The 12,619-nt window shown below is 42.3% G+C and overlaps 1 protein-coding gene across 5 annotated transcripts in view; it reads left to right on the forward strand.

Moving 5' to 3' along the window:
* The window catches only part of SENP2 (SUMO specific peptidase 2), a 238,984-nt gene that overhangs the window by 64,031 nt on the left and 162,334 nt on the right, over positions 1 to 12,619 (forward strand). For all 5 annotated transcript variants that reach the window (XR_003857454.1, XR_003857453.1, XM_029606475.1 and 2 more), the window contains 2 exons: positions 9,932 to 10,010; positions 10,348 to 10,438. Coding sequence is in view for 3 of the 5 variants with exons in the window: in XM_029606475.1 (XP_029462335.1) it covers positions 9,932 to 10,010; positions 10,348 to 10,438 (170 nt within the window). In the remaining 2 variants the exon portion in view is untranslated. The remainder of the gene's footprint in view (positions 1 to 9,931; positions 10,011 to 10,347; positions 10,439 to 12,619) is intronic.

Here is a 12,619-nt window from a genome sequence, read left to right on the forward strand (position 1 = left end):
TTGAAAAGCACCGGTCCAAGTACAGATCCCTGAGGCACTCGACTGTTTACCCTTTTCCACTGAGAAAATTGACCATTTAAGCCTACTCTCTGTTTCCTGTCTTTTAAGCAGTTTGTAATCCATGAAAGGACATCGCCTCCTATCCCATGACTCTCTTGTTTTCTTAGAAGCCTCTCATGAGGGACTTTGTCAAATGCCTTCTGAAAATCCAAATACACTACATCTACTGGTTCACCTTTATCCACAGGTTTATTAACCCCTTCAAAAAAATGAAGTAGATTTGTTAGGCAAGACTTCCCTTTGGGTAAATCCATGTTGACTGTGTTCCATTAAACCATGTCTTTCTATATGCTCTGAGGGCGGCCTCGGGATCTGGACCCCCGATTGCTGCGGGGTACCTGTCCTGAATCTAAAAAAGAGGCAGTTTGTGGTATACCACAAACTGTTACTGCATCCTCATCTTCTGGACAGTACTCTTCCATTGCTGCCTCTTTTTTAGATTCGGGACAGGCACCCCGCAGCAATCAGGGGTCCAGATCTCGAGGCCGCCCTCAGACTTCTCAACGGTCAACCAGAATAACCCGTCAACAACAAGACCCCTGGCAATAGACTCTGATATAGTATTTAATTTATCATCACGGACTTTATCAGATATTGAGTTAAGATCATTATCTAGGGGTCTATCATTTGTTCCTACTACTCGGGGTGACCTTTTTGATTTGCAAGTACATTTGTATAGATTTTTCAGGTTGTTGAAACTTAAGCTCTTTTTTCAGGATTCTCAGCCTGCACATGATGGATCTTTGGTCACCACTAAATCTAGATGGGTCCCTTCAGGTCCTGTTGACCCCATGCTGATAGTTTTTGAAAAACTGATACAACATGATATACACCTTGTATCCCAATCTCGTTGGCATATTCGATATAATCTAACTAAAGAGGAAAGACTCTCACTTTCCTCTCTGGCAGAGGATTCAACAATAGTCATAAAACCAGCTGATAAGGGGGGTGGGGTCGTTGTCATGAACCGTACTGATTATAGATCTGAGGTTTGTCGCCAATTGAATGACTCTACATTCTATCTTCCTTTACAAGCAGACCCCACTGATCTACTTAAACGAGATATTTCAATTCTGGTACAAGATGCATTAGCTAATCGTTATATCACTCAACGAGAGGCTAATTTTCTCACGGCTTCTTTTCCAGTTACCCCGGTGTTTTACATATTACCTAAGATTCATAAATCTTTAGTGGATCCACCGGGACGCCCCATCGTGTCCGGGATTGGGTCTGTTTTGGAACCCCTTTCACAGTTCGTGGAAATTTTCTTAAGACCAGTAGTTCCACACATCAAATCCTTTGTCCGTGATTCTGCCCATTTGATCCTTTTGTTAGTTTACAGTTCCCGACACCACCGTACCTGTTAGTTACATTGGACATCACGTCTCTGTACTCAAATATCCCCCAACAGTAGGCACTGCAGGTAATTGAGGACATCCTTAATCAACGCACTGCACCACACCGCGTTCCTCCATCCTTTCTTATGCAACTTACCACCTTAGCACTAACTAAGAATTATTTCCGTTTTGAAAACACCTTTTACCAGCAAATTAAGGGGACAGCTATGGGGGCAACGATGGCCCCTAGCCTGGCATGCTTATATGTGGCACGGTTTGAGGAGACCCACATATATCCCTCTGCCTGGCAAGGGTTCATACATGCGTGGTTCCGCTATATAGATGACGTTCTTTTGATTTGGTCAGGGACCGAGATTCAGTTTTTTATGTTTTTTGATTGGTTAAACCATTGCAATCCACACCTTCAGTTTTGCTTCAGTTTACACCACTCCCAGATTCCGTTTTTGGATATGCTTGTCACTATTAATGATGGTTTAGTCACAACTTCTATTTACAGAAAGCAAACTGACCGGAACACCATCCTTAAATTTGATAGTTACCACCCAAGAATTCTTAAGACTAACATTCCTACGGGTCAGTTCCTCCGGTTACGGAGGCTCTGTACCTCCAAAGCTGAGTACACTATTAAAGCTAAGAAGATGTTTCTCCGGTTTAGACAGAGGGGGTACCCTCTGAAGACTCTTAAACGCGCTTTTAAAAGAGCCTTGTACGTTAATAGAGACATGTTGTTCCTCCCGACACAAAAAGATACGAGTAACACGCTGAATTGTATTTTACCATTTTCACCTCTTAGTCATGATATAGCTACGATTGTACGAAGACATTGGTCGGCTTTGTCTTTCTCGCAGTTGTTTCAGGGCTCCCTGCGATTCACCTATCGCAGAGGTAGGAACTTAAGGGATATTTTAATTCGTTCCGACTTCTCTCAAAATATATCCAAACGTACACCGGGCGAACACGCCCCATGTGGCAACTGTTCTGTTTGTAAGCACACCTCTACTATGTCTAGTTTCATTGATCCTGGTTCTGGTAAGGTGCTTATACTTTATGATTTTTCCAACTGTAGTTCTACTGGTGTAATCTATGTTATACGTTGTCCTTGTGCAAAACTTTATGTAGGGAAGACCAGCAGACAAATCAGGACCAGGATTATAGAGCACCGTTCCAATATCAAACATTCACGTAGTCTGGCCCCCCTGGTTGATCATTGGACATCCTCATCCCACACCGTATCTGATTTATTCTTTTTTGTGCTGGAAGTGGTACCTCCCCTCCTTAGAGGAGGAGATTTTGATACTCATTTGATTCGCTGTGAACAACGGTGGATTTTACTGTCTTAACACCGTTGCCCCTGCAGGGCTAAACAAAGAAATTGAGTGGGTACATTTCACCTAACCGCTGATTGGATAAGAATTCTTGACTCTGATTGGTGGGTGGCTTTGCCTTAGCTGATTGGTTTGTGAGTATTTTGGCGCCTTTTGACATGTTTAAAGCCCTCTGTTTAATGACATGTAACGCGCTCCCTGTTACGCTACTTTGTAAACTTCAATTTGGTAAGTGTTCCTTACTTTTGAATTCACATATGGCATTGGTATGTAATTTCTCACACAGTCCTCTGTATTATCTTTCATTTACAGCACATATTGAAACTTCTTGTGCGTCCCTCCCGATGCAGCCCCTGGCGAAACACGGGTCCGTGTCGGGGGACCCTTCCGCCTAAGAAATATATTTATATACACAGTGGAGTTGCCGATATAAATAATAAAATTATCTTTGGACTTAAATTGTTTTGGACTCTTGGGACTGTGTAACCTTTTCTAGCACTCATTTTTGGTGTGGATGAGTGTATATGATGCCATGTGGTAATATAAATCATTTATAAAGAATATTAGAAAAAGATAGTGTCAACTGGTTAAGTTTAAATAAGTTGATAATATTTAAGTAATTACATTTAAGATTTGAACGCATAAAAACCAAAATGAGTAAAGGTGTTAAACGCAAGAGAACAGCTACATCATTTAAATCCGAATGGCTAGATGAGACTGTTGAAACTTATACTGTGAAGTCACACGGCCTAACTCGGGTAGCCCTGCACGAAATGTTTTCGTATGATGAAGATAAAGGAGTCATTTGTCTGATCTGCGCTGGAGCGAAAGCTGTAGGAGAGTTTTCTACGGGTAAAAGTTGGAACGAGGTCTGGAAACTGGATTTCCTCAAGACATCTCGTAAGTAAATCTCACAGTGACAGTGTAACAAAATTGAAAAATATGAATCCACTATTTCGCGGTGGGTTGAAGAACCTATTACTAGAAACTCCAGAAGAAAAGCAAAAGAGGCAAATCATTGTAGAACGGAAGCATTCAAATCCAGATGAGATAAAGGTCTTGACTGACAGCATCTTGCTAGCTATCAAATTGAACTCCTCTATGCTGGCTGTTACAGATATAAATGAACACATGGCCAAATTTGTAAAGCTGCCAGATAGTTGGAGAAGTAAAAATTACTCATTTGAATTTCTTGAAGTCATCAACAGCGTTGTTCAAAATGATATAATGCAAGAAATTTCTTTGGCATTGTTCCACACTTTAACCGTTGATGAAAGCACCGACATATCTTTGACCAAATGCTTAATACTTTACTTAAAGTAATCGGCCTAGCAATGCTTTGGATTACAAAGTATCGTTTGGTGGCATTTTGCGATTAGAACATTGCGATGCTGCTTTAATCGTATCTGCCATCAAACTCTTTTATACAGCAAACAAGCTTGATTTAAGGAAGATGGTTATGTTTACATCTGCCGGAGCCTCTTTCACGTTAGGAAGAAAAAATGGAGTAGCAGCACAGTTGAAAAAAGAAATCCTACACCTAACTCAGCAACACTGTGTAGCACATCGTGAAGATTTAGGAATAACTGATACATGGAAAGAAGTTAAACTGATGCAAGACATTGAAACTCTTATCAGAACTGTGTACTTGATGTTTAGTAGATCTATTTCGAAAAGAGTTAAATTTCAAGACATTTTTGATGCCTCAGAGCATGATTCAGTGGCATTCAGACCTTTAAATGAAGTGCGATGGCTGTCGAGGCATTTTGCTGTGCAAGCTATAGTTTGAAACTATGCTGTTTTGTTACAATATTTCGAGGAAGAGCAGGGAAAAGACCCAATTGCGAAATACTGTTTCAAGAAGCTGAGCATTTCTGAATTTAGGGTAGCTCTGGAAATTTTGAATGATGTTCTATCAGATTTGGCTTCTTCAGAAGAAGGGTTCTTCAGAAAGAAGAGTTTAACGACTCTAGAAGCTCACCATCTAGCTCGAGGCAAACTGAACAAGATCAGAAGTCAATATCTAACAGCTCACCTCAGTGGAGTCAGTGTTAAAGCACTATTACAGGTACCAACCAATAGTGCAGTCAACACAAGCTTGCTGATCACATTTAATTATTTATTTACTTGTTTATTTAAAACTTTTTTATGCCAACATTCATTTGCATATTACATCGGTTTACATATAACTGGGATTAATACAACAAATTGGAAAGTGAAAAATAAGTTACATTAAACAGGGAGGCGAAGGAACAAGATGTGAATGTAGTAGAAGAATAAAGGGTCCAACAGGAGAGTTGGATAGGTTAATAAAATGAAAAAGCATAAAATGAAATGAGAATGGAGTAACTATTTACAAGTTTCTGTGTTGAGGCTCTAGTTCAGGGTGTAAACTAAGATTGACAATAGATAAGTGTCTGTGGATTTCATTGGAGGGGGGTGGGATGATTTTAAGGGAGAGGGATGGTGGTGGGGGGGGGGTTATTATTATGAATAGGCCCTTTTGAATAGCCAAGTTTTTAGTTTAGTTTTTTTTTTTGAAAGTTTTTGTACAGTATTCTTGGTGTAGTCCGGGTGGCATTGAGTTCCAAAGTGTAGGTCCCGCTATGGAGAAGGCACAATCTTTAGTGGAGATATGGCGAGTGAGTTTGTGAGAGGGTATTGATAGGGATCCTATGTAGGCAGCTCTGGTAGGTCTTTTGGAAGTGTGATAGTGCAGGGAGTCCTTAAACCAATGAATATTTTGGTTATGTAGTGTTTTATATATGTCTTATATACGTTTTATATATGGTATCAATCTCTTGTGTGTCCATCTGGATGAAAGGTTTCCAGAAGAGGAAGTACAGGCATGGGCTGCATTTGATATTGGGTCACTTGTCAATTGTGACTTTGATTTCGGAATTGATAACATAAAATCACTTTGTGCTCAATATGAAGAGTTTCTGCCTGAGGAGTTAAATTCATTGTTGCTGAAAAAATCAAAGACAGTTGTTTCAAGTTTGTCATCTATGTTGTCGTTTGTAACTCAAAATGAACAATTCAAAGACCTCGCTATGTTGATGGATATTGGAGGAACATTCATGGCATCCACTGTAGACTGTGAACGTGGCTTCAGTTTAATGAACACTACGAAAACCAAATCGCGGAATCTGTTACAGAAGGAGCATTTGGATATGATAATGCGTGTGAAGAACTAGCAACTAGATGGCGGAAATATAGATCTTGACAGAATCTATAACGAATGGACAAATGTCAAGACCGCAGGGAAAAAATGTAAATATTATGGACTGTGAAGTTGTGAACTGAGTTATGAGGCGCAGTCGCCCAGTATATATGGTATAAAACAAATAAACTGTTACGCTTTCTACTTGCTATACCTTAGTAGCCTCTTTAGTTAAGAAGTATATAAACATGTTAACATTTCACTTGGTCTTCACTTCTTTTTTAACTCCAGTAGGCTGAGTTGTAAGTTTGGATACACAACATTAAGTTAAGTTGCGGAAAAGTTGCACACAACAAAATGTTTGCGCACATAGCATGTCAGAAATTATAGGGAACATTGCTCCCAAATACTGTGAATCTCAAATTTCTGTAGCACAATCTTTACTATTGCACCATTTGACTGACGTCATGGCTGGCAACCTGTTGGAGAATAAAGGTATGTGGGAGCGCCTATACATAGAGCAGTAGGGGGAGAGAATGCCTTTACAAGTATTTCATAGCGCTTACATTTGTTTTGTACGCATAGTCTATCTTATGTTTTCCTTGTTGTACTGCCATTTTGTATCCTGTGATTGTATTGTTTTAACTTACTTTTTCTGCAGGGCATATAACCTTTAAGTCTTTAGAGCTGCAATGTGATCTGAACTTCTTGAGTGGGCATTACCTATTTTGCATCACCTTAGTCAAAATGCTTACTGTTTTCCAATTGGTCCCTGAGACCCAAGCCATCCTGGGACAGTTTGTTCCTCAGGACAGACTTGGCAATTTGATAAGGGTTCTCATTTAAGCTAGCAGCACTTGCTGATTTCTCTATTGTAATCCCCGAGGAAAGCATTGCTTTTTACCAGTTTCACAGGCCAAAGAAGAACGGTGCGTTCAGCTGAACACATAGCTTTACCCATATTTAAGCGTACACTTCACTGCCAATGCTCAGCTCAAAAAGGTGCATTAAAAAAAATGTGAGTACTACTTAGTGCCCTCGCATGGAAATCCCATTCAAATGAGGGCACTAAGCAGTACCCCCAATGCAGAGAGGTGTGCTGGCCCCAATGCTGGAAACTTTATTTCTGGTAGGAAGTGGAGAAAAGTTTCCAGTGTTGCTGTGCTGGCAATTTAAACCAGGGGACAGGTGAAAGCAAAAAAAAATTTTTTTTTCTGCTATATTCAGATAGCCAGATTAATCCATATTTATCCGGTTAAGTGTCAGCAGCTGTGGCAGATAGCCAAATAAGTATGGACTTATCCAGCTATCTGGCCATGGTTAGCTGCCATCACTAGGCTGGGTAAGTATGAGCTCTCTCCTGGTGATCTTAGTATCATCTGCAAATAGAAGATAAAAGTTTGTCTATTTGTAAGAGCTGCAACAGAAAGGAGACTCCTGAAGGAGTAGAGAAAATGGAAAGTGATTTAAAAGCTTAAAGAGTGGTTGGAGATTTGGCAGCTGGGATTCAATGTCAAGAAATGCAGTTATTCATCTAGGGCAGAGCTTTCCAAACTGTGTGTCGGGACACGTTAGTGTGTCGCCTGCAGTGTGCAGGTGTGTCGCGCAAGCCCGGTCAACTCTGATGCGAGTTTGGGCTTTTTTTTTCTAGAGATTCACTTTTTTTTTTCAGTTTATGGGTTGCTTATTATTGGGTGATTTTTGCTGTCAATCGCGTTTTTTGGGGGGGCTTGGTGGGTGGAACGAGCCCAGCCATCCTTGCATTGGCTGCTGCTGCCGATGAGGCCTGGCCATGAGGAGTACTGACTGCAAGCAGCAGTGTCTGGTGATCATGGAAGGGAGTGAAGCACTTAACTGGCAACAATCAAAAAGTCGAGGTACATGAGTGTGGGGGCCAGACATGTGCTGGGGAGAGAGAGATGAGTGAGTGGGGGGCAAACGTGCTGGGGGGACAGACATGTGCTTGAGGGGGAGAGATATGAGTGTGTGGGGTACAGACGTGTGCTGGGGGGAGAGAAATGAGTGTGTGGGGGACAGACAATTTGTTTTATTATTGTTTCTCATAAATTATAACATGAATCTTGGAATATATATTTTTAATATAAATTTAAGGTTTTCATGAGATAGGTTGTGTCGTGAAACATTTTATTTATGTATATATTTAAGGAAACATACATAAATTGTCGAAATATGTTTCATTCGTTTAACCTTTAACCTCTGGTTTACTAGTAGACTGAATTACCGTGTCGTGAAATTATGTTTGTCTAAAAAGTGTGTCACCAACATGAAAAGTTTGGAAAGCTCTGATCTAGGGTGTAGTAATCCAAAAGAGCTGTATGTGATGGGAGTAAAAGACTAATGTGAATGGGGAGAGAGACCTTGGGATGATAGTGTCTAGTGATCTGAAGGCGGCAAAGCAATGTAACAAGGCGATAGCAAAAGCCAGAAGAATGCTGGGCTGCATTGAGAGAGGAATAACCAATAATAAAAGGAAGTGATAATCCCCTTGGTGAGGCCTCACCTGGAGTACTGTGTTCAGTTCTGGAGACCGTATCTCAAAAGGGACAGAGACAGGATGGAGACGGTCCAGAGAAGGGCAACAAAAATGGTAGGGGGTCTCTGTCAAATGACTTGGGAGGAGAGGTTGAAGGACCTGAATATGTATACTCTGGAGGAGAGGAGGTGCAGGGGAGATATGATACAGACCTTCAGATACCTGAAAGGTTTGGATGATGCAGAAACATAGACAAACGTTTTCCATTGGAAAGAAATCAGTAGAACTAGGGGTCACGAAATGAAACTCCAGGGAGGACTAATCCGAACCAATGTCAAGAAATATTTCTTCATGGAAAGGGTGATGGATGCCTGGAATGCCCTTTCATAGGAGGTGGTGAAGACAAAAAAGAGTAAAATAATTTCAAAGGGCAGGGGATAAACACTGTGGGTCCCTTAAGGTTAGAGGATGGGAATGAAGAAAAGAGGGCATGGGGATAACTTGCTGGTGAGGAGGTTATTACCTATAACCAATAAGCCTTTATGCTATTGATGCAATTTCATCATTGCTCTCTGGTTCAAGAGGTAACGGGGAATTGGACACAAACAGCAACTAACAAGGGCCCTGACTTTGACAGTCTGGGAAACTGATAATTATAAAGATGGCTTCTATGGCCAGCAGATACTACCATAAGCTTGCTGGGCAGACTGGATGGACCATTTGGTCGTTTTCTACCATCATTTCTATGTTTCTGTGTTTGTTTCTGATTCATGGGGGGAAAAATGGAAATTGGATTCAGATAACCAGTGCTGGGCCCTGACTTTTATGGTCTGGGGTATTGACACTCAGACATTAGGGAAAAAGCACAAGACTGCTTCTACAGCCAAGTCCAAAAGCAAAGCACATTTATGCAGCATTGGCTGTCTGAATTATCAAGAAGACTGCTTACTTTGTTACATTTTTTTTTTTTTTTTTTTTTTGCTAGCAGTAGTTTTATGGGTTTGACATTTGCTTGTTTTCGATTGTAAATATTATTATCCTTAATATAAGGCTTGGGGCTAACCTGCACAGAGCAGCAGTTACTACCATAAGAAACTTGTTGGGCAGGCTGGATGGTCCATTTTGTCTTTTTCTGCCATTATTATGTTATGTTGTGCAGAGAACTCATTACATGTCTGACAATTCCAGAGAATTTGTGAAATTACTCTAGATTCCATTACATCACAGTGAGTGTTAGGTTTATTCATTGTTCTAATAAATGATTTGGAAGTTGATCTGAGTGGTTATCTGAAGTTGGATCATAGGTAATCTAGCTGTCTAGCAGCACAAGGAAAAAAGGACATGTTTGTAAAGCCAGCACAGTATTCCTTATTGTGTAGAGAAGAATAGCAGAAAACTTGTTATGTTTTAAGGATCCATCTGTAGGCTGTTCTGTGATATATGTTGTTTCAAGAATTCAACTGCAGAGAGGTTCTACAATTAATCTACAAACTTCTAGGATCATGTTGCTTAAGATCTTTTTGTCTTGAAGGTACTTCCGTTGACCCTGGATTCTTCACGCAATGGCTTGGATCCTTATACCCCAAGGATGGACCTGATGGTGAAATATGGTATGGACTAGTTCAGCAATATGAAAATCCAATCTTTTTTATGTTTAGCTTTATTCTGCCCCGAAGCCTACATTTTTAAACTATTTACTATAGCACTGGGCACAGCACTGGGCACAGCACTGACCAAACAGCTCTTCATAAACCATTTGATTGGTATATGCTTTATAATTGTCAAAGCTCCATGCATGACAAACTTTAGTTGTGACAGAATAATGTAGATGGATGAGGATGCTATAGTTAGCATGAACTGCATATTGTGCAACTTTCTGTGCAGATTGGTTATATTCTTTCATAATGCAAGATATGCCTGAAATGCTGCTCACTTCTTTCTCTTTAGACCAGAAGCTGCCAACTGCTGTAAAAAGTTGTCCAAGCAAGGATTCCACTTATATCCATTACAAGGCAGTACCATGTTTCAGCAAATCTAGGTAAAACCTTTCATCCTTTGCATAACTTTCAATATTTTCCCACAGATAAGTAGACTGAATTAGCCATGCTGTCTGGACATCCCACTGGGGGCGACCGAGGTGGAGCTTCTCAAAGATCATAGAGCTTTGCTCTGGATGGCTGCGCATCCTTTCCCATGTGGTGCCATGTTTCTCTTTAGTCTGTTTTTTTTCCGCATCGCAGGCTGCATGTGGAGCTTTTCTTATCCTCGATTCAGAATTTTTCTGAGCTACAAAAGCACTTTTTAGTGTTCCAGCATGCCACCACAAACTGCCTGGATTCCAATACTGCCAATGTGGGAAAATGAGGTCCGTCACTGACGGACATAATTATTGTTATCTTTGCCTGGGCCTGGAGCATGACTAGTCCTCTTGCTGGGACTTCGGGCGGATGTCGCCCCGGGCCCAACCCCAACGTGCGGCAAAAATCACCCGCCTGAGAGAGGAATGTTTGGGGTCCTATGCCCCCGCCATTGAAGTGTTTATTTGCCTATTTGTTACTGGAGCCCCGCTCGGATCGCCCGGAGAAAATCAAGAGGGATCGATGGAGAAAAGGCCAGGTGGGTCAGCCCCCCATGGTGCCTATGTGCCCCATGCCTCGCTGCCACAAAAGGCGTAGGGAGATGTGCTGTCAAAAGTCCGCGGTGATTCCAGTGTCAAAGTGCCATGCCCGAGAGGAGCCACCTCCAACCAACGTGATACACAGATCGAACGACCACACACGAGATACGCCATCAAAGCCAAAACACCCACGCAAGGATGCATCACAGCCTGATGCACCGAAGCACCACCGATGCACGTCGTCTGACTCGATGTAGGCAAGATCCACGACTCAAGTACCAACGCAGGAGTGGATGGCATCGAAGCCCACGATGCAGAAAGTGTCAAAGTTGCATCAGACACATCTAGAGCAGAGTTCCTTGTCAGGGAAGCTCCCTAGTAAGCCTAGTGGACCCTTAAGGTTGTGTTCACCCCAGAGGAGTTGGCTGAGCTTGGCTTTTCAGATATTTGAGCTTATTTCCGAACAGATGTGCACCGGCTTCTCTGAATCCTCGGGATGGGTTTATTCAGATTTGTTTTCTGTATCCAAAAGGAAGAGGTATTCCCCGCAGCTGCAGGATCCCCTCCAAAAAAAGACACAAGAAGTCTTCCAAGACTGAAGAGAGTACTGCCCAAGGGGGCCTGACTCTTACATCTTGCCAACTGCTTTGCCTCCAGCAGATCCAGTTCGGAGAAGAGCAACTTCCCACCCTGCCTGGGGAGACTTGGCCTCACAGGCCATGTCACAGATTTCTAAAATCCTGTCACATTTCTTCACCTCCTTTGAAGAACAGAGGGGCAGCACATCTAGCCCTCCGCTACGGGACACCTCGCTTCAGGGAAAGTCACTTTCTCCACAGCCAAGGGAAAGCAGCCCGGAGCAACAGCCTAGGAGCCCAGCCTCTCTGATCTTTCCACAGCTGGACATTACTGCACAAGTCTCACCCCCAACCTCGCCAGGTTCCTCGACAAGATTTCTGTCTGACCCACCAGAGGAGCAACTGGAACCATCCTCGCCACCAGAGGACCTGTCCTACTCCAAGTTCGTGGAAAAGATGGGCGCTCATCTTAACATCAAGACACGGAAGGTGCTGGATCTGCGAGCAGAAGTGCTGAGGATCCTAAAGATCTTTGAGGTCCTGGCCGAATCTATGGCCTTACTATCCCACACGGTCTTAAATGCTGTGATGACAAAGGCTTGGGAGCCCCCTTTTTCCAGTCAGACGACCTCGAGAAAAACGGACCTGAAGTTTAGAATGAGGGAGTCTCCTTACTATAGCATGGTCCAGCTTCCACACACCTCGGTGGTGGTCGAATCGGCCATGAAGCACTCCAGAAAGACCCGCCTCCATTCGAATACCCCTCCGGGACTGCAAGTATTTGGATGACTTTGTTAAAAGAGCGTTCCAAGCATGTATGCTGAATGCAAAAATACAACAGCATCAATTTTACTTCACACAATATCTGTATGAATTCTTACAGTCCTTGAAGCCCCCACCTTGCCTCCACTTCTTCAGAATTAGCTCCACTGCAGCAATTTCATTACCTGGAGGAGGGGTTGAGGCACCTTATGAGGACCATTTTTGAGGCATTCAAAATGTCTGCCCGGACTTCGGCGGGGGC

The sequence above is a fragment of the Rhinatrema bivittatum genome, chromosome 6 (genome assembly GCF_901001135.1).
Source record: "Rhinatrema bivittatum chromosome 6, aRhiBiv1.1, whole genome shotgun sequence".
In the NCBI taxonomy this organism is placed as follows: domain Eukaryota; kingdom Metazoa; phylum Chordata; class Amphibia; order Gymnophiona; family Rhinatrematidae; genus Rhinatrema; species Rhinatrema bivittatum.